Raw genomic sequence first — 24,334 nt, 5'->3', positions numbered from 1 at the left:
AGTCATGTGTCTTCTTTTAGGTCTACTTTTTTATGTTATTTTGTCTTTTTCCCTTGAAGCTTTTAATAGTCTTTCTTTGTTCCTCTCATTTAGTGTTTTGGTTATTGTAAGCCTAGTGTACTTTCTTTTCTTATCCAATCTTCTATGGTCTTATTAAAAATATATTTTAGGCCTTTGAACTGTGTTTCTTCTCCTTTCTCTATTCCTATTATTCCTAGGTTTGGTCTTTTCATAGTATTCCAGATTTCCTGGATGTTTTGTGTCAGGAGTTTCCTTGGATTTAACATTTTCTTTGACTGATGTTTCCATTTCCTCTATCTTATCTTCTCTCTTTCATCTCTTGCGTTATGTTCATGATGCTTGACTGTTTGAAATTATACATTTCTCATTTCCAGAATTCCCTCAGTTTTTTTTTATTATATTTTCAGGTCTTGAACAGTGTAATTTATTTCCTTACATTCTTTGTTTGTGTTTCCCTGGATTACTTTAAGGACTCCTTTCATCTTCATATAGTTAGTTTTAAGTTCTTTTTATAGTGCTTTGGCTATGTTGGTGTAGTCTGGACTTGCTGTGGTAGGATAGTCGGGATCTAGTGGAGCCATATTGCCCTGTTGTTGATTTTTTTTTATACTGGTGTCTAGGTATTTGGGTTTGGGAAGATTGTATTTCTAGGTGCATACACACACTGCCAGCAGTCGAGGCAAGGGCAATATCTTGCCCTAATGGGTAGTTTTGCCTCAGAGAAAGTAAATCCATATGGAGGTTCTTTGATGCCCAACATCCTTTTACCAAGTAAATTGGTGCTGCCAGGAGCATACATGCCTCATGGTTATGAAAAGCCTTATGTTACTAAAACAGTTTAAATGCCATATTCTGTAGACCTTTCAAGTACTTGAAGATCATTGTCTATTTAAAATATATCTAATTGACTTTGAAAACATCCCTAACATGACCATAAGTTTGATTTTTATAGATGACTACTAACTTGTGTTTCTTTAATAGTATAGTTTTTAAAATTTTATATAACCTTTTAATATGGTTTGTATAGGTACAATACCTTAAATAAGAGTAGAAACATATACAGATTAACAAAAGTAACCTTAAATTTGTAACAATATACAAAAATCTATACGATTATAAAATATTTACTACTGGCAGTTGCTTTTTTAGTTTAAAAGTAGATTCAATAATCTACCCTTTATCTCATCATTTCTATACTCCCCCATTTTTCTTTCAGAAGGAGATCTTTGATTATAATCTCCTTTGTTAAGATTTTTTAAATTTATTTATTTATTAAAATTTCCACCTCTTCCCCTCCTCCCATTTCCCTCCCACTCCCCCTCCCTCTCCAGTCCTAAGAGAAGTCAGGGTGCCCTGCCCTGTGGGAAGTCCAAGGCCTCCCCCCTTCTATCCAGGTCTAGGAAGGTGAACATCCAAACAGACTAGGTTCCCAAAAAGCCAGTACATGCAATGAATCAAAACCCAGTGTTATTCTTAAAAAAAATATATATGGGGGGTTCCCAGCGGCAGCGGGAAGCCACGCGGCAGAACCCCCAATGCAGTGGGCGCATGTGAGCAGACCCATGGAGCCATAAAAGCAGCTGCTAGCCCCAAAGAGACAGTTGCTGGTCCCCGGGGCGGGCTGGCGGAGTCGCCATGAGAAAAGCGGCTATAGCTTCCCACCAGCGGGAGGGCACGAGCCGGGCTGGCAGTGGTGGCAGGTAACAGACATATAAACACAGGAAATAGCCATAAGTATTTATTAAAAAGGAGAGAAAGAAAGAAAGAAAGAAAGAAAGAAAGAAAGAAAGAAAGAAAGAAAGGGAGAGAGAGAGAGAGAGAGAGAGAGAGAGAGAGAGAGAGAGAGAGAGAGGAGAGAGAGAAAGAAGGAGGGAGAGAGAGGAGGGGAGAGGCAAAGCCCCGTGTGTACACTGGGAGAGGAAGCAGAAAGAGAGCGATGGTTGGGCGGAGATCAGAAGTTAAAAGGAGTGGGCGTGGCTAGCGCAGGGACCAAAAGAATAACATTCCTACATCTTGCTTTTAATAAAAAGCAAATTAGACACTCCAGTTTGAAGGAATTGGGGCGGCGAATTCTCGAGACTGCTTCTGGCTGATTGTGGGCGTCATCTTTGGGGGGGGGGGCGCGAGAGAAGGCTGGGTGCTGGTCACATCCTGGCATAGCTGGTCTCTTTGTTTCTGACAGATGTCTGTGGCATGGAAATGTCTGGTATCTCTTATCCTGTTTAAGGTATTGGTAAAACAGAGAACAAAGTTAAATTAAGGGAAAAAAATTTAGGGCCAGGGGATTGAGGGGATATCTGACTTGTTTAAGATGGATTCTTTAATTCGGCTCCCTGGAATTCACGAGAGCTCCTTGGGTTTGTGAAAACAGAAGTTTTAGACATATAATGACTGTAGCATAAGAGAAAAATTTGGTTTGAAATTTGTTTGGTGAGGTCACCTTGCAAAACCTCTCAGCTGTCAAACTGTCAGAGATCTTTGAGAAGGATAAGATTTTACTTGAGTTACTGATTTAAAAAATGACAGAGAACTTACTTGGTTGGCACCCAGAGCTACTCTTTTTTGGGTCCTCCATGGTCGCGGAAGGTTGCACTTGACCTTTGCTGTTTAGTGCAGGGCCTGCCAGGACGCAGAAGACCCTGTGGGCTAAGAAATCTGTAGGAAGACAGGCCTACCTTGACCTGAGCAGCTAGGCTGTCGATTCCAGCGATTCCGTCCACGTCTAGAGAGGTCTTTACTTTAGACGAAAGGCAGGTTTGCCCAATGGTCAGCACTCTGCAGTCGAAGCGAAATGCAGAAGGACGTTGTTTTGCGCGTGTCTGTCTTCTGTCTTCTTTGGGGGGAGCAGAGAGCTGCTGCTATGAGCCAACCTGTCTCTTTTTTGTTGTTGTGGAAAGTTTTTAATAATTAAATAGTTAAATATCACATTCCCCAGATCTCTGAGCAGTTGAGGGCTGTTTATCAAGTATAACTATAGTATAGAATTTGTTTGGCGAGTTGAGTCTGAGCTTGACCACACTGGCTCTCAACAGGTAAGATTTACATTTGTAAAAAGGCAGAGAGAGGGAAAGAACTGCTCATAGTATAAGGTTAGTGGCAGAACTGACAATGATAGAGAACAGCTTAAAAGACTTAAAGGTACATAGCAGTTTAAAATATATGTAGTATTATGTATAGAAAGTGTGAACAGGAATTGGGCAATGTGGACAACTCTGATGGGCCCTATCAGAGACATGCCATTGCTCAAAACACATGTAACAGAGTTAACAGGAGGATTTTAGTGAATACCGGGTGAGAAGGCAGGGTAAAACTTGGAGTAAAACCAGGAGAGTATGGTCATGTGACCTGGCCCTCAGCCAAGATGGCAGAAAAAGTCACCTGACCCATCTGGCCCTCAGCCAAGATGGCAACCACCACGTAGTCTGCTCTCTTGGAGAGCCCGCCATGCCACAACAAAAGCCGCAGAGGGAAGGGGCAAAAGGCTAGAACTGAAAAACGGCTGTGTATAGTTTTAATAGGGCCATTTATTTGGACAGAGACGGATAAGTGTAAGGCATTAAAGCATGAGGCCGGAGTGATAGGTCTGGATGGCTTGGCTCCCATGGTCAAGGTAGTACAAACACCCACAAAAACCGTGGCACCTCAAGCCTACAACGAGAACAGCTCCCCGTTAAGGTGAGATGCAGATGGCATGAACCCCCGGGCCCTATGAAAAGGCATCCGATTCCATGGGGGGGGGGGGGCTATAGCCTAGCTGAATCGACTCGCGGGCAGGAGGGATCCAGCCTAGGTCAGGCCGCATCGTAGCAGCATGCTGCACCGTAGCAGCAGTTACGACGAAAAGAAGGAAGAAAAAGAATGAAAAAAGAGAAAGAGGGAGGACTGGAGGCCCCGGGCCTCCAGGTGCGGGTGGGCTGAGGGAGCTGGCTTAAGGACATGCCATTCCAGGCATGGGCTTAGCACAGGAGACAAGCCGGATTGAATGCCAGCAAAGGGAACAACCGAGGCCCTGAAAGCCCGCGGTTGGAGGTCCCCCCATCCCTAAAAGCCTTGAAGGGTTGCCTGGAGCTCAACGGTCAATCCCTTGGGTTAAAAGAGATGGTTAAGCTGGCTGAGATGGGGACACTCACGATTAGTTAATTTGTTGTTTGGAGGAGCTGCATCCAGGCAGATGGAACACGTGGTCATTGTAGAGAAGGTACTCAGGTCCTGATTCTGCCCCAGGAGGTAGCTCAGAGTCCCGGCCAGTACCTAAAGCCAGAACTCCGGCCCCAGGTAGAAGTCTGGGGTGCACGAATCATCCGAGTCATGAGGCACCATTTGTTATTCTTAAAAAATATATATATGGGGGGTTCCCAGCTGCAGCGGGAAACCACGCGGCGGAACCCCCAATGCAGCGGGCGCATGTGAGCAGACCCATGGAGCCATAAAAGCAGCTGCTAGCCCCAAAGAGACAGTTGCCGGTTCCCGGGGTGGGCTGGCGGAGTCGCCATGAGAAAAGTGGCTATAGCTTCCCACCAGCGCTGGCGGTGGTGGCGGTAACAGATATATAAAGATAGGAAATAGCCATATAAGAATTTATTAAAAAGGAGAGAAAGAAAGAAAGAAAGGGAGAGAGAGAGAGAGAGAGAGAGAGAGAGAGAGAGAGAGAGAGAGAGAGAGGGGGGGGGGAGAAGGAGGGAGAGAGAGGAGGAGAGAGGCAAAGCCCCGTGTGTACACCGGGAGAGGAAGCAGAAAGAGAGCGATGGCGGTGGAGGTCAGAAGTTAAAAGGAGTGGGCGTGGCAGTGCATTGGCTTCTCAGTCAGCCCCCATTGTTAGTCATGTTCAGAGAGTCCAGTCTGATCACATTCTCATTCAGTCCCAGTTCAGCTGGCCTTGGTAGGCTCCCATTAGATCAGTCACATTGTCTCCATGGGTGGATGCACCCCTCGCGGTCCTGACTTCCTTGCTCATGTTCTCCCTCCTTCTGCTCTTCATCTGGACCTTGGGAGCTCAGTCCAGTGCTCCAATGTGGGTCTCTGTCTCTATCTCCATCCATCGCCAGATGAAGGTTCTATGGTGAAGATTTTTTTTCTTAACCATTACCAGTAACAACTTGCAACCAATCCCTGTAAACAATGACAAACATCCATAACCCATCAAATGACCAAAAATCATCCACCCTGCCTCTTGGGAATGCGGGTATCATGTTTCTTAGCCTCATTTTTGTTGTCTGCAATGATGACATCATTAGAAGGCCCTGAGAAAATTAAGAAAATGGTAAAGTCACTTGGGCCACTTGTTTATATTGGTGTCTGGTTGCCTTGCTCTGAAAACACAAAACTTTTAAAGGTAACATACATATCTCATTATGTCTGGTGTTCATGTCAGTTAAAGAAGATTTTTTCTATGTTTAAGCAAGTCAGAGGTATCTATCACCAGTATAAATCCATTTACACTGCATAACCAAATTTTAATATAAATCTCTATCCATCCATATGAAAGGATGGCAGTAAGTTGTGAGTACTCTGTAACCAACAAGATTTACCATATCTCATCTTATCTCTGAGCTGTTCCCATGCAGAATGATCAGCTTACATGTCACTTGTCTTTTAGTTTTTCTTGGCTTCCTCCCCCATGTCTATAGCCAAGATACTCAGGAGGTCTTCACTGGTCAAATCTGATCTCTATTAACCTGGAAAAAAATCCATAGTCATTTGTTTCCTGTTGAAGCAAAAGCATAACCTCTTCCCCAACATCATACATTTTTTACTTTGATTTTAAATTTAAGGCATTATTAAAGTATATATGTTGGTTTATTTCAGAATTCTCATCCATGATTCAATGTCTTGCAGGCAGCTGTTGTCTGTTTGATAGCATTCAAAAGATTTAAAATTTACAAAGCACCATATAGGATCCAGATTCCCTGTGTTATAATATTTCCCATTCTTATGTGACTTTCTATTTTTATTACTTTACTTTTCTTTTTAAAGAATTTATTATTTTGAGACTGTTTATTTTTTATGACTGTCTATTTTTCATTCTTAAGCCTATGCATATTGTTAAACACACTGTAACCTAGTTAGAGAATTTTTGCCTGTCTGTTTAAGCAAAACCTTAAATGGTCATGCAGCTTAGCTCATGGTGAGCTGACAGTTCAAGCCCAAAGGCAATGGCCAGGAGACACAGCCCTGTCCTTTGGCCTGCATGACAGACTGTGAAACTATGAAGCTGCATTTGGCTCTGCATTTGTGTGTCTGGAACATTTCGAAAGATTTTTCAGTTTTTATGTGAAATACGTGCTCCAATATTGAATGCCATTTGTGTTCAGAATTTTTTTGGGGGACTGTCAACTTAAATTGCCTAAGTTTATTTCTAATTCACAATCTCAATATCCTTCTGAACTTCTTGATGATGGCCATGCAGTAGTTCTTTAAGCTTTTAAAATTTTTTTTAAATTTACATTTATTTTTGACACTTTCACACAATATGCAATGTGTTGTGATAATATTCACCTTTCATTATCCCATTTTAACCTCCTTCCATACATGCTGTTATGTTACAATTTCCCAGTGAGTTCTCCTATTACTTTTATGTCAACTTTTTTATTGGCCTCTCAGTTTTCCTGGTGTTCCTTTCATGAATATAGGTATGATGTTATTTATTGGTGTATTTGCATGGCACAGTAGTTACACCACTGAAGAAAATTACACCTCTTCCCATAGCAACCATTAATGGTCAAAAGTTCCTCAGATAGGGGGTGGTACTCCATAAGCCTCTTCACCCTCATGACAGAATGTTGAAAAGCCCAGTTTAATGCAGGTCTTCATAATTGTTTCTCTGTTGATGTGTGCAATGGCCTTGTCATGTCCAGAAAATAGTGTTGAAACATACTGATCTCTGTTCTTTAATTGGCTTAGATTTAATCTATTGTAATTTTATATTTCTTATATATTCCCCATTTCTGTTTATTGTTTGTCCATGGACTACATCCATTTTTATTTTATTAATTTGTCACTTAATATTTTGTCATTTATTCTACATAATTTCTGTCACCTTCTTTGTTCTGATGCTTGGTGATACCGGTATTGTTTTCCATTATTTTTCATTTTATTTCTTTATGTAGTTTGTTTTGGCATTGTTGTGATTACTGTGGTTTGCTTTTTCTGGGTAGTACTGGAGTTCAAGTACACAAGAGAGGGCTGTTCAATATAAAGCCACTTCTATATAAAAATGGAGGAGAAGCATTCATCTCCAAGCATACAAAAGCTTTAACATCAAAACAAAGCACACAAAGAATGAATGTAACAACATGAATTCTCCTAAAGTACATATGTCTTCAGTAAATGAATCAAAAGATACCCAAATAGATAAATTTCCAGGCAAAAAAATCCCCAACACATACTATCAAATATGGCTGGCTAGTGAATGTAGAGTGAATATAAATATGACAGGTAATTATTCATATTAATGGAAGGATAAAAGTGTGAAAGAAAAATTCACGAAATAGTGATTATGATACTGGAAGCTATAGAAATCTTGAAAATTAAAACCTGCATGCTCCAAGTTTTAAAAATCTAAAAATCTCACCACAATTCTAAATGAAAAGAAAAGAAAGGCCATCATAGATTGAGTTTTGAATTAATGAAAAGAAACTACATATAAGATGGAAGAGGAGGGGGGGTGACAGTCCTGCCTCTCCGTGCATTACCTGAAAATGCCTTGTTTCTTGTTTTGTTCAGAGCTGGAGACATGGCTCAGTGTTTTAAGAGCACTTGCTGCTCTTCCAAAGGACCCAGGTTCTGCACTCAGAACCCACATAGCAGCTACAAACCATCTGTAACTCAAGTTCAGAAGATCTAACACCCTCTTCTGGCCTCTGAGGGCCAGAAGTCATACATATGCCTGCATAGACTTCCGAGTAGACAAAACACTGATACACGTAAAATAAAAATAAATCTTAAAAGAAGAAGAAAAAAAAGATCTTTGAGACACCATGGGGATATTAACCTCATTTCAGTTAATAGTCTCCCAACCAAACTTGGGCAAAAAACTAACTAAAATCAGAGGGCCACACATAAAGGGAAGACGTGAAAGGTTGTGTGTGTGGTGAGAAGAACTACCTTTAAGAAGAAGCAGACAGGAAGGGAAGAGGATAAGAAAATGAAATGGTATTGAAAGCAACTAACATTCATTATTATAAATGTATGAAACTGTCAAACATCAAAAAATTTAAAAAATACATTTAGATAAGGTACACAGCCTTTATGCTAAAAGCTTAACAGGCGTAGTTAGTGAAATAATAGCAGAAATTTTCTCAAATCTTGGGAAACATCAAAGTAGTAGAACTATTTAGAATGCCAAAGAGACATAAACATAATGGAACTTTATGTTACATTACAGTTAAACTGCCAAGAGTACAAAAAAAAAATACAATGATGATAGTTGTCAGAAAGATGTGACAATTCAATTATGAATTGAAACCATTATGATAACTTTTGATTTCTAGGCAGAAACTATAAATTCTTAGAACTCTTGGAATGATATATTTCAGATACAGAAAGAAAATAACTCCCGGCATACGTTACTATTTCCAGCAAATTTAACATTTAGAATTAAAAGAGAAAGGCCTTCTAGCTGGGCTGTGGTGGCAAATGCCTTTAATCCCAGCACTCAGGAGGCAGAGACTAGCAGATCTCTATGAGTTTGAAACCACCATGTTCTACAGAGCTATTTCCAGAACAAGCTCCAAAGCTACTCAGAGCAACACTGTCTCAAAAACAAACAAACAAAGGCAATTCGTGGCACTAACTCATATCATAGAAAATCCTTAAAACAATCCTATATGCAGAAAAGAAAGAGAAATAAAATTGTGAATTTTTAGGACAGGGAGGGGGAGGGGGAGTGAGGGAAGTGGGAGGGAAATGGGAGGGGGGAGGAGGTGGAAATGTTAATAAACAAATTAAAAAAATAAAGATAACTTTGCAAGTTCTGTTTTCAAAATAATTTCAGTGAGAAAACTGTGTAAAGACTAATGTCTGCTATAGTTTGAATATCTGTTTCCCCAAAACCTGACCTAGAGATTTAGTTCCTAAATTTACCAGTCCTAATGTGATATGGGTAGGCAATGTTGTGGGTTATTCACCAGAGAAGACTGCTCAGACATAGGTTTAAACCAATAAAGTCTTTATTAGCCAGCTGGCAACTACACTGCATGTTTGAAATCCCAGTGTGGCACTGAGACTTTCTCAGAAGGAACTTTAAAGCACAAAAACCATGTTCTGGGTTCATATTTCAGTTAAAAAGAACAGTTAACCAGAAGTAGAAATGCAGAACCTAAAAAGCAAGGTTAGTACATATTGAACCTTTCTCAGAACTCTTTGGGCTTTGATGGATGAGGCTTTCATTTTAGGTTTGGCAGGTGATGCTGTCTACATGCTGAATTTTACATTCTGAACTCATCTCACTGTCTCTACCTCACAGCAACTTATAATTGCTCTCATTTATTGTTCCACTGGTCTTTTTCTCTTTTAACTCCATCTCTGTCTGCTTCTCCCCATTCTCTCAATTCTCTCCCCTCCTCTTTCCATCCATCACTCTTTCCTTCTCCTCTCCTCTCCTCTCCTCTCCTCTCCTCTCCTCTCCTGATCTTTTCTCTTTCTCATCCTTCTTTTCTTCCTCCTCCTGCTTTACTTCCTACTTCCTACTTTCCTCTCTCTCTCTCTCTCTCCCCATGGGATAATACAACATGAATGACTCCACCTGAAATAAATCTTGCCATCATATACATATATATATATATATATATATATATATATATATATATATATATATATATATATACACACATATATATTTTTTTTCTCCAGGGGAGTCCTCCATACCAGGAACTCAACAAAATTTATCATTAGACTCTAAGCCTCCAGGCATAAAATTCATCTTGCCTTTTAATTCTTTATATGTACAACAGAAACAGTTTTCTTACAAACCTGGACTACCATGGAACCCATGCATCTATTACTCTGCTGTTTTTTGGAAAAGAGGGATGCATTTTTAGAAATAATGCACTTCTCAAGTGTGTCTTTCACTTTTTTTTTTGAAATCTAGGTGGAGGCTGTATGTTTCTTGCTTTCATATGCTGTCAGCACTCTGCAATGGATCCATTATAAAACTGAATTTCAGGGCCTCTCAGAAATTATAGGTTGTTGTACAAGCTGTGAAAGTATCCACACATCTAAAACATAAGATCTCAGGCAAGTTTGACAGAAATCTCAATCACAGAAGTCTGGCAAGTGTCCAGTTAAGGCTATGAGGCATGTTTGATGAAGTCTAGGACTTTAGATAGGTAGAAAGCAAGTGGTAAGCATTTCCAAAAACAACATTTTTTTTCTGTTCAGTCTCTGGCATGGAGGGCTTCCCTAGACATAGACTTTTCCCCAGTCTTTTCTCTATCTGCATTTGGGCAAGACAGAAGAAAAAGAAATTGAAAAGAGAAAATCAACAACAAACCTTTGGGCTATGTGGTGCCTGAGTCCAAAAAGAAGATGTGAGAATAGAAAATGCTGGAATGGTTGCATCAAACCAGCAGGTCAAAATGAATTCAAAATGAAGACCACAGGAAACAGTTTTCAGAGTACATATATAACAAGAGGTGATATTTTGGCTGAGGGTTATAAATTTAAGGTCAAGCAATGCATCATGACAGAGATATATGCTTGAATAAAGACAAACCAGCAACGAAGGTCCCCAAATTTGGTCCAAGATTTAATAGAGGTAAGAAGTCTCTAGTGGCTGGCTGCTTTCCTCTGACCTTTCACCCTTGATAGCTGACTCTAGGTTTATACCGACTAAGACTAATTAGATTCCTGCTTCAGGATTATGTTAGTTAATTTCAAAATATTTAGAGATTTTCTTGTCATGCGATAGTTTGGCAATGTCTATTTTAGTTTCATTGTGTAATTGCAACTTATTTTATAAGATTTTATTTAAATTTGCTTATTATTAAATTTTAATTTCTGTTGCTTTGATAAAACACTTTAACAAAAAGATACTTAGGGTCATTTCAGGTTCCCTATCCTCAGCTGCCCAAGGAACTAACTGGGGACATCACCTTGGGCTCCTGGGGGCCACTCTAGGTTCAAGTCTCTTGCCAACCCTAAGGTGGCTCCCTTAACTAAGAATTGTGCTTCCGTGCTCCCCTATCCAACCTTCCTTTATCCCGATCCTCCTTTTTCCCCAAGTTCTCCCCATCCTCCCCTTCTTCCTTTTCTCTCCCCATCTCCCCTTACCTCCATCCTACCCCACCCCCAAGATCCCAATTTTCTCCCCGGCAATTTTGTCTACTTCCCATAGCCAAGAGGATAACTATATGTTTTTCCTTGGGTTTACCTTCTCACTTAGCTTCTTTAGGTTCACCAATTGTAGACTCTGTGACCCTTATTTATGGCAAGAAACCAATTATGAGTGAGTACATCCCATGTTCATCTTTTTGGGTCTGGGTTACCTCACTCAGTATAGTGTTTTCTATTTCCATCCATTTGCATGCAAAATTTGAGAAGTCATTGTTTTGTACCGCAGCATAGTATTCTAATGTGTATATATTCCACACTTTCTTCATCCATTCTTCCATGGAAGGGCATCTAGGTTGTTTCCAGGTTCTGGCTATTACAAATAATACTGCTATGAACATAGTGGAACAAATGTTCTTGTCATATGATAGGGCATCTCTTGGGTATATTCCCAGGAGTGGTATTGCTGGGTCCAGGGGTAGGTTGATCCAGAATTTCCTGAGAAACCGAAACACTGATTTCCAAAGTGGTGGCACAAGATTGCATTCCCACCAGCAATGGATGAGGGTACCCCTTTCTCCACAGCCTCTCCAGCAAAGGCTATCATTGGAGGATTTTATTTTAGCCATTCTGACAGGTGTAAGATGATATCTCAAAGTTGTTTTGATTTGCATTTCCCTGATCGCTAAGGAGGTTGAGCATGACCTTAAATGTCTTTTGGCCATTTGACTTCCTATAGCAATACTGATCAATATCTTGCATATCACCATAGAACCTTCATCTGGTGATGGATGGAGATAGAGACAGAGACCCACACTGGAGCACTGGACTGAGCTCCCAAGGTCCCGATGAGGAGCAGAAGGAGGGAGAACATGAGCAAAGAAGTCGGGACCACGAGGGGGGCACCCACCCACTGAGACAGTGGGGCTGATCTATTGCGAGCTCACCAAGGCCAGCTGGACTGTGACTGAAAAAGCATGGGATAAACCTGGACTCTCTGAACATGGCGAACAATGAGGGCTGATGAGAAGCCAAGGACAATGGCACGGGGTTTTGATCCTACTTAATGTGCTGGCTTTGTGGGAGCCTAGCCAGTTTGGATGTTCACCTTCCTAGATATGGACGGAGGGGGGAGGACCTTGGACTTTCCACAGGGCAGGGAACCCTGACTGCTCTTTGGACTGGAGAGGGAGGGGGAGAGGAGTAGGGGGAGGGGGAGAAGGGTGGGAAGAGGGGGAGGGAAATGGGAGGCTGGGAGGAGGCGGAAACTTGTTTTTTTCTTTTTCCCAATTAAAAAAAAAAGATACTTATGGGCAAAAGGTGTTTACTTCAGTTTACAGTCTATCATTGTAAAGAAGTCAAGGCAAAAATTTTGAATATCTAGTCACTTCACATTCATAGTCAAGAGCAGAAAGAAATGTATGCACATACATAGTCTCTTGATGACTTAAGCTTCATTTCTCCACTCTTACGTAGTTTAGGACATAGAGAATGTTTCTTCACATAGCAGGCTGAAACTTACCCATAAAGTAAGACAATCATCCAAGGACGTATCTACAGAATAAACTTGTGTAGACAATCCTTTTTGGAGACTTTTGCCTCAGATGATTCTAGGTTGTGTCAAATTAACAATTAAAGCTAAGCATCTCCAATGGAGTCTGTTAAATAAGATGTAATATGATCTATCTTTGTATATCTATGCTCCCTGTGATTTTGAAAACATATATTTGATTTATGATACATATTTTATAAGTCACATACAACAAATTGATGACATTTTAAGTTTTACTACATACTTATTAATTTGCCATACCATGTAACAACTATTCATAGAAGGATATTGAATATTTCAACTGCAATTTCATTTGTCTCACAAGTATTTCATTATAACAATATTGACATTGCTTTTTAGTTTATAAGCAACAGGAGTATTGTATCGTCTTAGGATAATAAATCCCTTCCATGTTTTGCTCTTGTATCTGAATATTTTCCTTGACATGAATTTGCTGAAATAAATATGGCCACCTTTACTCCCTTTCATTATTGTGAGAAAGGTCTATTCTTCCCTACCCCTTTATATTTAATTTTCATATTTACTTAGAGTTTTCTGCTGGTGGATGATATAGAATTTATATTTTTTATTCCAAAATTTTTCATATTTTAAATGGTATATTTAGACCTCTGTTAGAGTCTATACAATACATTTTATATCTACTACAGTAATTATCACATTAAATATCTGTTTTTGTTTTTGAATCCTATTCCATTGCAGTAATACTTCACTGTTAGTTTTAACAAATTCCGAATTTCTTTAATTCAATCTTATGTTGACTTATCAATTCTTTTAAGATTTTAGATTTAGAGTGGTATTGATAGTTGCTGTTTTTCTCTAGTAGCCTAGAATACATACAGCTTGTAAAGTTCTAACATAAAGTGTATAGTGTAGTTGTTTCCAAAGAAGCCAAAGAGCCAGACATTTGTACCAGGGAATGTGAAATAGTGGCTAACTTTGACTGCTTTTGGAACCCAAGCACCTGTGGAATTTGCTGCAGAACAGCTACAACAGAAAAATCCCAAACTTGCTCAGAGGGCTTGGGGAAAAAAAAAAACAGGAAGGAAAATCTAACTGGCAAGGCAGTGATTCCAGCATGTGCCCATGGCTGCAAAATCAAACAATAGGTTTTTTTTTTCATTAATGTGTGCCCCATATTGGGTGTCAGATAAAGTATGAATCTAATTAGTCTTAATCAACAAAAACTGGGAGGCAAATATCAAGGGTGAAAGCTAAAAGATGAAAGAGAGCAGCCAGCCACTAGAGACTTTTTACCTCTACAAAGTCTCAGACTGAATGCGAGAGGAGGCTCCTTTCTCTATGAATCCTCAGACAGAATGGGGGCAATCCTGACTAAGAATCCTCACACTGAATAGGCAAAGTCCTATCTCCACCCATTTTATATTCCTGTCCCCACCTCCGTAGTGCTGGGATTAAAGGTATGAGCCACCACTGCCTGGCCTATGTAGTTAACTAGTGGCAAGCTCTACCCTCTGATCTCCATGCAAGCTTTATTTGTCAGAGCACAAGCAAATATCATACAACATACTTCTCAAGAACACAATGGCAAAGAATGCAGTTCGGAACAGAATCAAAATAAATATTACTTGAACCAAATGCAATAAAATTGAATATTATAAAAATACTCACATTTTAGTGAAAACGGTGTTTAAAGGGAAAATTTAAGAACTGAATACATGTACTAGAAGTCGAAGTATATTTAACATTGCCATCTAAATTTCTTTATAACTTATGAAATTAGAAAATAATAAATTAACTTTAAAGCAAAAATAAATGAAATAATACATATCAGAATAGAAATTAATGAAATAAAAAGCAAGATACACTAAGTTCTAAAGGCAAATTCCATTATTTTAATGTGATTAAATTGATAAACTCACAGACATATTAGGAAGAAAGAACACATAATTTTTTCATCTAAAGTTTAATCATGAGACATCCATAATGTTTCTATATAAGCTAAATATATAATAGAATATTTTCAAGGAATGTATGCCCACAAGTTTGGTAACTTAGATGAAAAGAACCCATTTCTTGAAAGACACATAGATGAATATGTGAAGAGATAGAACACCTGGATAAGCATATTTTCATGAAAGAAATTAAAACAGCAATAGTATTTTAAATACTAACCATAAGCAGCTACATAAACTAGCTCAGTTATCAGTTCCACTAAATAGTAAAAATGGGTTATACTCATTCTTTCCAATCAAGCACAGATAAAAGATGCTTAATTTCATGTGCCATTAGGTATTACAGGTCACTAAAATGAGATATCACTTAATATCTATAAGAATGGACAAATTCCAAAACTCTGGCAAGATCAAATGCTGGAGATATCATGGTATTGTATCACTCACAATTAATGATAACAGGAACACAAAATGCTACACTATCACAAAATTAAACATATATTAATGCGCCGGGCGGTGGTGGCGCACGTCTTTAATCCCAGCACTCGGGAGGCAGAGGCAGGTGGATATCTGGGAGATCGAGGCCAGCCTGGTCTACAAGAGCTAGTTCCAGGACAGGAACCAAAAGCTACGGAGAAACCCTGTCTCGAAAAAAATCCAAAAACAAAACAAAACAAAAAAAACATATATTAATGCAACAGGTAAAAATTATAAAGGTAAATAGTAGAGATAACTATTTTAAGCCAGCTATCTGAAAAATTTATGTAAAATTTATAAGAGTATAAATAATTGATGCTAGAAAAAGTATATAAATATTCAACATAGAAAAGATATAACATTAAGAATTATTTGAAATATTATCAATATATCAAAACAATAAATGATTGTCGATGTAAAGGCTGTACCTTCAAAATTTTTGGCAACTAACTGAGAAAATTTTTGGAATCAGAAAATTCTCACCTTGTATTGACTAAGGGACTGATGGGCAAAGGTGATGTTAATATTGAAGAACACAATCTCTTTTAAAAATTGTGCAGGGAAACCCAGTAGTGGTGGCACACGCTTTTAATCTGAACACTTGGGAGGCAGTGGCAGGTGGATTTATGTGAGTTAGAAGCAAGTCTGGTCTATAAGAGCTAGTTCCAAGACAGGTTTCCAAGGAACAGAGAAACAGAGAAATCCTGTCTCAACCCCCCCCCAAAGGAGCAAACAATAAACCAAGCAAACAAACAAACAAAAACAAAAACAAAACAACAACAACAAAAAAAGGTCCTGGGATATTCACATGTAGAATATTGAAATTAGATCCCTACTTTACACATTGCTCCAAAATCAATTTCAAAATGTCACATTGGTCAATGACTTTAAAGTAACACATTACATCTTGTAATTGCTGGAGACAATTTTAAGAGAAAACAAAGAAATAGGTATTAGAAACACATTTCTGGAGAGAAGTCTAAAAGCTGTGGAAATAATAGCATGCATCAACAAAGGAGGATTATAAAATATAAAAATGATTCTATCAAGGGAAAAAATAACCGGGCTGAAAAGAACACAAAATGGGAGAAAACATTTGCCAGTTATTTATATATCTGAAGGGGGACTAATATGTCAAATATATAAAAAGTTAGAAAAAGTACCCAAAGGACAAATAATAAATTTCCCCCTAATGGAAAAATAAAAAAAAATGATGCAATTAATTAATTAATTAATTAATTGGCTAAATTGGATAGACACTCAATAAATAGGTGTTAAGGGAAATAAAATGTCCTATATTTCATGTCATTATGCAGAACAATATTAAATTTTGAGTTTATTTCACCATAGACAGAATATCTATCATGATAGAAATAAAATTAACAAATTCCATTAAAAAAGTAAAAGTATCATGAATTGTGCTGATAATGTAAATCAGTCTAGTCACTATGGAAACCAGAATAGCCTTTTCTGTGAATTTTTCTACAGAGATAGAATATATTTCAGGTATACTAAGACCAGATATATATGCAAATCAATCCAAGTAATGTAAGAAAAATATCTTCTTACCCTTACTTGATATTGCACTTCCCAGAATACCAGAAAATAAAGAAGCAACATGTGTGCCCATAAAAAAAGGAATGGAAAAATCAAAATATTCTACAATGGACTTTTAAAGGAAATTTTACACTATTTTCCTAAAGGAGCACAGAATTTTTAGATTCATAGTGAGTACCATGTGAACAAATCTTAAAGCACTACACTAAGTGGATGAATGCAATTATGAAAAACTCATATATTGTATGACTCTTTTTTGCAAAGTGTCCAGAGTAGGCAAATCTATAAAAGGTAGAGAATACCGATTCCTCAGAAATAAAGTAGAGGAAAATTCCTGGCTGCTAAGGATTGCAGTTTTTGAAAGGGAGTGGTTAAGTAGTTTAAAATTGATATTGGTATGTAAATATATATCTTTATGTTTAGTAAAAATATCTTTACATTTAGTAAAAACACTCATTTGTATACTTGTAATATTTGAATAATATACTATGACTTTTATGTAAATAAAGTGCTTAAAAATTTAAAATAAACTTATCTTTCTTACAGTTTTGTAAATGTATTTTGTTTCATTTACCCATCAAAAAGAAGATTATAAAATCTTCAGGAAATTGTATGTAACTGGATATCAACATGTGAACCAAAATAAATTAGACTCAAAATACAAGTACAATATATTTTCTCTCCTGTAAAATTGCGAAAACAACAAAGAAGTTGAAAGGAAAAGAATACTGTGAGAAATCCAAGGACAGTGCAAAATAGGGGAAGAATATAATGAAAATCCATTATACTCATGTATAAAAACATCAACATGAAACTTATTATTTGCATAATTGATAGTTGTGGCTAATGCTAAAATGAATATACAAAAATTCTGAAAACAATTTGATAATATAATTTAAAAACTGCTCTACAAAGTTCCTTTCACAAATGTCAGATTATTTAATAAAATAAACAGCTAATTATAATATGCAATTGACAATATAACTATTAACACATCAACAATATTCAAATTATACTTAATAGAAAGTCAAAAATAAAGGTACACATTTGTGAGATATCTATAAAAACTTACTGATAGACTATAAAATGAGTTGCTAATAGAAATATATAGTGCATTCATTATAGAAGAAACTGTTTTAAAAATATTAATCACCTTAAATTCTTACTTTTTGAAAATTTTTCTTTATCTATGAGTGCTTTTCATGCATGTGTCTTGGTGCACTATGTGTATACAGTGCCTTGCTAAAGCCAGAAAAGAATGTTAGATCCCCTGGTACTGGAAAAACACATGGTTATGAGCAGAAATGTGGGTGCTGCGAGCTGGTCAAACTCAGGTCTTCTGGAAGAGCAGTTAGTCCTCTTAACCACTGAGATATCTCTCCAGTCCTAATTACCTAAAATTAATTGCATATCGGTTGCCTTATACATTGCTCTGATATTTAAAACCAAACTCATTCTGTGGTTTTCCATGACTGAAATCTACTTGGAATAATGAGACAAATAAAAATAGTATTAGCAATAAGAGCAAGGACCCTATGTCTGTAGAGACCTAGAACCTGTGTTTGAATACACCCTGAAAGGAGGCAGGTTGAAGAAAACATTGGCTGTAGGAAGTTTTAAATTTGACTCATTTTCTCCAATGTGCAATATAGAGGACCAGGTAATTTTATTTTATTCGATTTTATTTTTTGAGACAGGGTTTCTCTGTGTATCTTTGGTCCCTGTCCTGGAACTAGCTCTTGTAGACCAGGCTGGTCTCGAACCAGGCTGGTCTCGAACTCACAGAGATCCACCTTCCTCTGCCTCCCGAGTGCTGGAATTAATAGTGTGTGCCACCACTGTCTGGCTGAGGACCGTATATTTTTAAGTAACATCTGAATCTAGTAGGAATCCACTGCTAAAAGTTTTGAACATATTCTTATATCTGTCATCAGAGGATTAGACCTAACTGTTAAGGAGTTCCCTCCACACCTTGAATTACATAGTACCTGATAGTCTCCTGTGCTTCCTACTGTGACTCAAGGATAGATAAACTAACAAGCAGAAAATGCACACCTGAACTTCTTGAAAACAGTCCCAAGGATTAAAATCTTCAGTCTGAAAAAAAGGTACAAGCAAAAAAGCTCAAAAAGATACAAGCAAAGTGGCTGAGTATCTTCAAATAACCAAGATAAGAATTAACTTACTTCTAGCAAGGTGGCACAGGCCTGTAATTCCAGTCTTCAAGAAACAGGCAGTTTGATTGTTAAAGCTAGGCCACTCTAAGCTACCTAAGGTTTCCAGGGCAGCCTGAGCAACACAGCGAGATTGGTTCACCACAAACATAAACAAAAGATGTAACCTTTAATCAGAAAAAAAGAAAGACACCAGGTATGAAGGTATGATGGCATATGGGGACAATGAGGCAGGAAAGTCACAAAAGCTCATTAGGTCTAGGGCAATTTGAGATACACAGAGAGAGAATAACCAAAGATAAAAGAGTAGAAGAAAAGAAAGTATAGAGGTGAGGGTTGAGAAAGGCTGTGGGGGAATGGGAGAGGAGAAAAAATAGAAGGAAAGGGGGAAGGCTAAGAAGAAAGGAGAATTGAGAGATGTTGCACGTGTTGTAATACGTCTTAATAATAAAAGCCCAGAGTTATATATAGGAGAAAATGTGGGGAGATCAGATAGACGAAGCAGCAAACCACAGCAACCTTAACTACTCATCTTCCCAGCCAAAAAGGTGGTTGTGGATTGCTGCTTTGTCTATCTGATCTCTCTACATTTTCTCCCATATATAACTCTGGACATTTATTATTAAGACCTACCTCATGTTCTCCCTTCTTCTGCTCCTCATTTGGACCTTGGGAGCTCAGTCCAGTGCTCCAATACGGGTCTCTGTTTCTATCTCCATCCATTGCCAGATGAAGGCTTTATAGTGATATGCAAGATATTCATTAGTATGGCTATAGGATTGGGCCAGTTCAGGCACCCTCTTCTCAGCTGCCCAAGGAACTAGTTGGGGAAATCCCCTTGTACACCTGGGAACCCCTCTAGAGTCAAGTCTCTTGCCAACCCTAAAATGGCTCCCTTTATTAAGGTATCTTCTTCCCTGCTCCCACATCCACCTATCCCCCATCCCAACCATCCCATTCCCTCAAGCTCTCCCCATCATCCCCTTCTCCCTTCTCTCTCCCCATCTCCCCTTACCCCCATCCCAAACCACCCCCAAGCTCCCAATTTTTGCCTGGCAATCTTGTCTACTTCCAATATCCAGGAGGATAATTACATGTTTTTCTTTGGGTTCACCTTAATGCAACAGATAAGAGGTAAATAGCTGGCTAGGGGGTTGCAGAATGCAGGAGTGGGAGGGGATGATGAATCACAGTAAATATTCAGGGTTCCAAGTACAAAATAACAGGCATAATAGAGCCCTTTCAATGCTTTATGGTGAAGTTATGAACAATAATCCTATGCTCCAAATTACTTTCTTCACAGTATTCTCGTGGACGTCAGAATTTTGTCTGGAATGCTTACTGACTCACAGCAAGACATTCCAGCCCCAGGCAAAGTCAACATGAACCTATTTATCTGGGGACTTCCCCTTTTCCCGGAACAAAAATGACAAGAGCACTTCCTCCTATGGAGTTATTTTAATGAGAACAAGGAGCAGAGGGGGACAGAGAGAGGGAAGAGGAGGGCCTTAACTTCCGATTAATTGTCCTGTCGGTATAGGCCTTGGTCAACTTGGTGAAGGCGTCTCCTGTCAGGTAAAAGAAACTCCCCTGGTATTGTAGGGTGTTACAATTGGGGGCTCCTGAGTTAAAACTAAGACAGCCAGAATCTTTTTGTGAATCTCCTAAAAAAATAGTCCACCCTTGGCCATGAAAAGGAAGCCAGCCGCACAGGCCTGCTTCTGCTCTGGTTTCCGAAGTTCCAGACATGGCCCTTAGGCCAAGATACCGGTAACTTTTTCTTGTGTCTCTCAGAGAAGGAAGGCTGCATTAAGATAATGGAGGACTAAGGGACAAAAGAGGAAATATACAAGTTATAGATTTATAAGGAGGGAGGCCAGTTATGAAAATTAGGAAGATTGACCCATGCTGCATGGGGTATACATAGAATATGTATGGTGGCTTAGGTGGGTCAGGGAGGCCTAAAGACTGTGATGCCATCTCACTTTGTCCTTCAGAGAACACGGAGATGGGAGAATTATGTAGCATGTTTTAGGATGTTCACGCTGAGGAGATCTGGGAAAGAAACGGGGGGAGGGGCAGGCTTCGCAAAAGTATAGGCATGTTACCCGTCGGCTGAATAGCATCAGGCATAAGTGGCAAAGCTTAACTTAATTTCTACCTGTGTGTTATTAGTGAAGGTTGTGGTGTTAAGTTTAGAGAGGCAGGGAAAAGTGGGGATCCAGGCTTAATTAAAAATGCACACGAGGGTTCTGAATATAAAAAGGATCCTAAAATTTATCAAATGGGGCTCTAATGAAAATGCTTTTCTCTCACTAATAAGATATAACCTGGGGTGCAATGCAGTGCCCTAACACAATCTGATTTCCTCCACAGGTTTCTTAGGAAGTGGATTATAACCATAAAAATCCGAGCACCGTGAGTACCCAAAAAGATGTCCCGAGAAAAGGAGCGGAGGTGGCATTCACTTATTAAAGAGAAGTCTCTCAGTACCCAGTGATGGTATGACATTCATAGTGTTATTCTATTCCCTCCAGATACCCGCCTTTACAGCACTCCTGCCTGCTGACTGTGAGACAACTCATCATGCCTAGGGGCAACAAGAGCAAGGGCCGCTCCCGGGCCAAAAGGCAGCAGACTCGGGGAGAGAGGCAGAATCTCCAGGGTGCTCAGTCCGCTGCAGAGGAGGAAGCAACATCGCCCCCTCTTGGCCAGGGGGATGACCCCAGCTCCCCTGAAGGCTGTACTCCTCAGGGGTCTCAGGAGGCTATGCCCCACGGCTCTCCTGAGTTAGATGTGTCCCGCTCAATCTATGATGTTGGTGCTGAGGGTTCTGTTGCAAGTGCTGATGAGATAAGTGCTGTCAGTGCTGAGGGTTCTGGTGCAGATGATGACAGACGTGCTCATGCCTCCAAGATAGCAGCTGCCATTCTGTCTGCACGCAGAGATCCTCTGACCAGGAAGGCCAATGTACTGATAGAGTTCATGCTGGAGAAATTTAAGGTGAAAAAGGCCTTCACACAGGCAGATATGCTTAGGAAGATCAGCAGGAAGTACAAGGTGCACTTCACTGAGATCCTCAGGAGAATCTCTGTGCGCCTGGAGTTGGTCTTTGGCCTTGAGTTGAAAGAAGTAGATCCCAGTTCTCAGTCATATATGCTTGTGAGCAAGCTGGGTCTCTCCACCGAGGGAAGTCTGAGTAACAGTACTGGGTTGCCCAAGACAGGGCTCCTGATGACCCTCCTGGGTGTGATCTTCATGAAGGGGAACCGTGCCACTGAGGAAGATGTTTCGGAATTCCTGAAAGTAGTGGGGATTTATCCTGGGAAGAGTCATGTAATTTTTGGGGAGCCCTGGGAGTTCATCACCAAAGATTTGGTGAAAGAAAATTATGTGATATACTGCCAAGTTCTTGGCAGTGACCCCCCACGCTATGAGTTCAGGTGGGGTCCCAGAGCCTATGCTGAAACCACCAAGATGAAAGTCCTGGAAGTTGTAGCTAAGATCAATAATACTTTCCCCAGTTTCTTCCCTAGTATGTATGAAGAGGCTATGCTTGATGAGGCTAATAGAGCAGCACGGCGATTTACAGCTGTGCCTGGCAATGCTGTTGATATCAGTGATATCAGGGAAGTTAGGGCTCATCATCGCAAGTGCATGGCTCACAGCTCCTCCCACATTTAGTTGGATTTGAGATATAGTTTTTATTGTGCTGAAGAGTAGTCAGTCTTCTAAATAATGAAATGTAATTTGGGCTAGAAATAATAAAGTTTGTATCTTATCTTTCTGCAATACATGAGAAAATATATGTATTTTTTCTTTGTTATTTTGTAAATGTTCCTTGAATCAAGGATTAGCTTGCTTCATAATCTGCTTCTTAACATTGTGCCTGACATACTTATTGGTGTTTCTCATGTTTAAGACCAAGAGTTTGGCTATTAATGGCTATTAAAAAAAAACTGGTATATCTTTAAAATGTTAATGTGGCATTGGAACAATAACTTTCCTGAAAATATAGAATTGGTTGATGGTGAAACAGACATGACAAGGCTAATTCAAATTGGTTGTATTTTGCTTTTTCTTGTAATGCCTGTAACTGAAATAAACTTGGATTTCATTACTCAAAATGTGTTAGACAATAAATTATAATAAATACCACAGAAAAATAAAAGGGGTCAAGGACATCACAAGACAAACCACATAAAAACTAACTTGGGCTCATAGGACCTCACAAATTCTGAAACAACAATCAGGGAAACTGCATGGGACTGACTTAGGCCCTCTACATATTTGTGACAGTTGTGTAGCTTGGTCTACTTGTGTGACTCCTTACAATGGGAACAGGGGATGTCCCTCAGGCTTTGAATATCTCTTGGGAACCTATTCCTCATACTGGATTGCCTTGCCCAGCCTTAATAGGAGGGGAGGTGCATAGTCTTAAGGCAACATGATATGCCATGCTTTGTTGATAACCATGGTAGGCCTGCCTGTTTCTGAACAGAAACAGAGGAGGAGTGGATGGGGAAATTGCTGTGGAGGCTCAGTGGATGGAGAAAATGGGAAGAACGGAGGAAAGGAAATGAGGTTCCCATGTGAAGTAAATCCCCCCAACACTTTACTACTCGTGGCAGGCAAGAAAGCAGTTCCTGGGATTAAGAGAGATGAAGAACTATCTCTGTCCATCACTGGACTTAGCACAAGAGAGAACAGAAACTGCATCCCTTGTGGACAGTACACTAGGGCTGATCCTATTGGCTATGATGCAGGCGAGCCCACTGAGGGCATTAGAGTACGAGAAATGGCCCTGCCCTCCACCCCCGTCATGTGGTAGCATGGGTGAGGGAATGATGCTTCCCCCTGCTCCCGGTGTTAGGTGATAGAGCCCCAGAATCACTAGAGTAGGGGAACTATTCATGCCCCTCATCACCTGCAGCACACAGGAGAGCAGTGGACCCTGAAATTCGCCAAGGTAACAAACTTGTCCTTGTATGCTGTTGTAAGGGATGCAGGTGAGCCAGCCCTAATGGTGTAAGAACAGGAGAGCTGCCTCTGCCTACACCCCTCCTATGACTCCTACAACCTTGCCTGTGAGAAAAACAGTGGAGTTAGTCCTTATGGTGTGAGATTGATTGAGTGGACCTGAGGACCTGAGAGCAGGAGAATAGGCTACAATTGGATGGGCAGAATGAGGCAGTACTGTAGAGCATGTGAGGGTGGGGGTGACAATAAGGAGAAAGCGGGCAGGCTGACCAATCCAGCTGATAGCCAGGCCCTGGACTGTGAGCTGTTAGAGCTTGAGAAGGGATGGATCCAAAACTGCAGGATCTCCATGACACAGGACAAAGGTAGGA

General features: G+C 39.6%; 1 protein-coding gene across 1 annotated transcript; it reads left to right on the top strand.

The window, feature by feature from the left end:
- Positions 1 to 21,569: 21,569 nt before the first annotated feature.
- LOC142841608 (melanoma-associated antigen B4-like) lies at positions 21,570 to 22,667 on the top strand. Its single transcript, XM_075958528.1, has one exon. It carries the CDS (start codon positions 21,570 to 21,572, stop codon positions 22,665 to 22,667), a length of 1,098 nt encoding a protein of 365 aa, XP_075814643.1.
- Positions 22,668 to 24,334: the final 1,667 nt, after the last annotated feature.

The sequence above is a fragment of the Microtus pennsylvanicus genome, chromosome X (assembly GCF_037038515.1).
Source record: "Microtus pennsylvanicus isolate mMicPen1 chromosome X, mMicPen1.hap1, whole genome shotgun sequence".
NCBI classification, from domain to species: domain Eukaryota; kingdom Metazoa; phylum Chordata; class Mammalia; order Rodentia; family Cricetidae; genus Microtus; species Microtus pennsylvanicus.
This window is presented reverse-complemented; position numbering and strand designations above follow the sequence as displayed.

What these genes read in the sequence shown, in the direction of transcription:
- LOC142841608 (XM_075958528.1), top strand. Translation starts at nt 21,570, where the DNA reads ATGCCTAGGGGCAACAAGAGCAAGGGCCGCTCCCGGGCCAAAAGGCAG.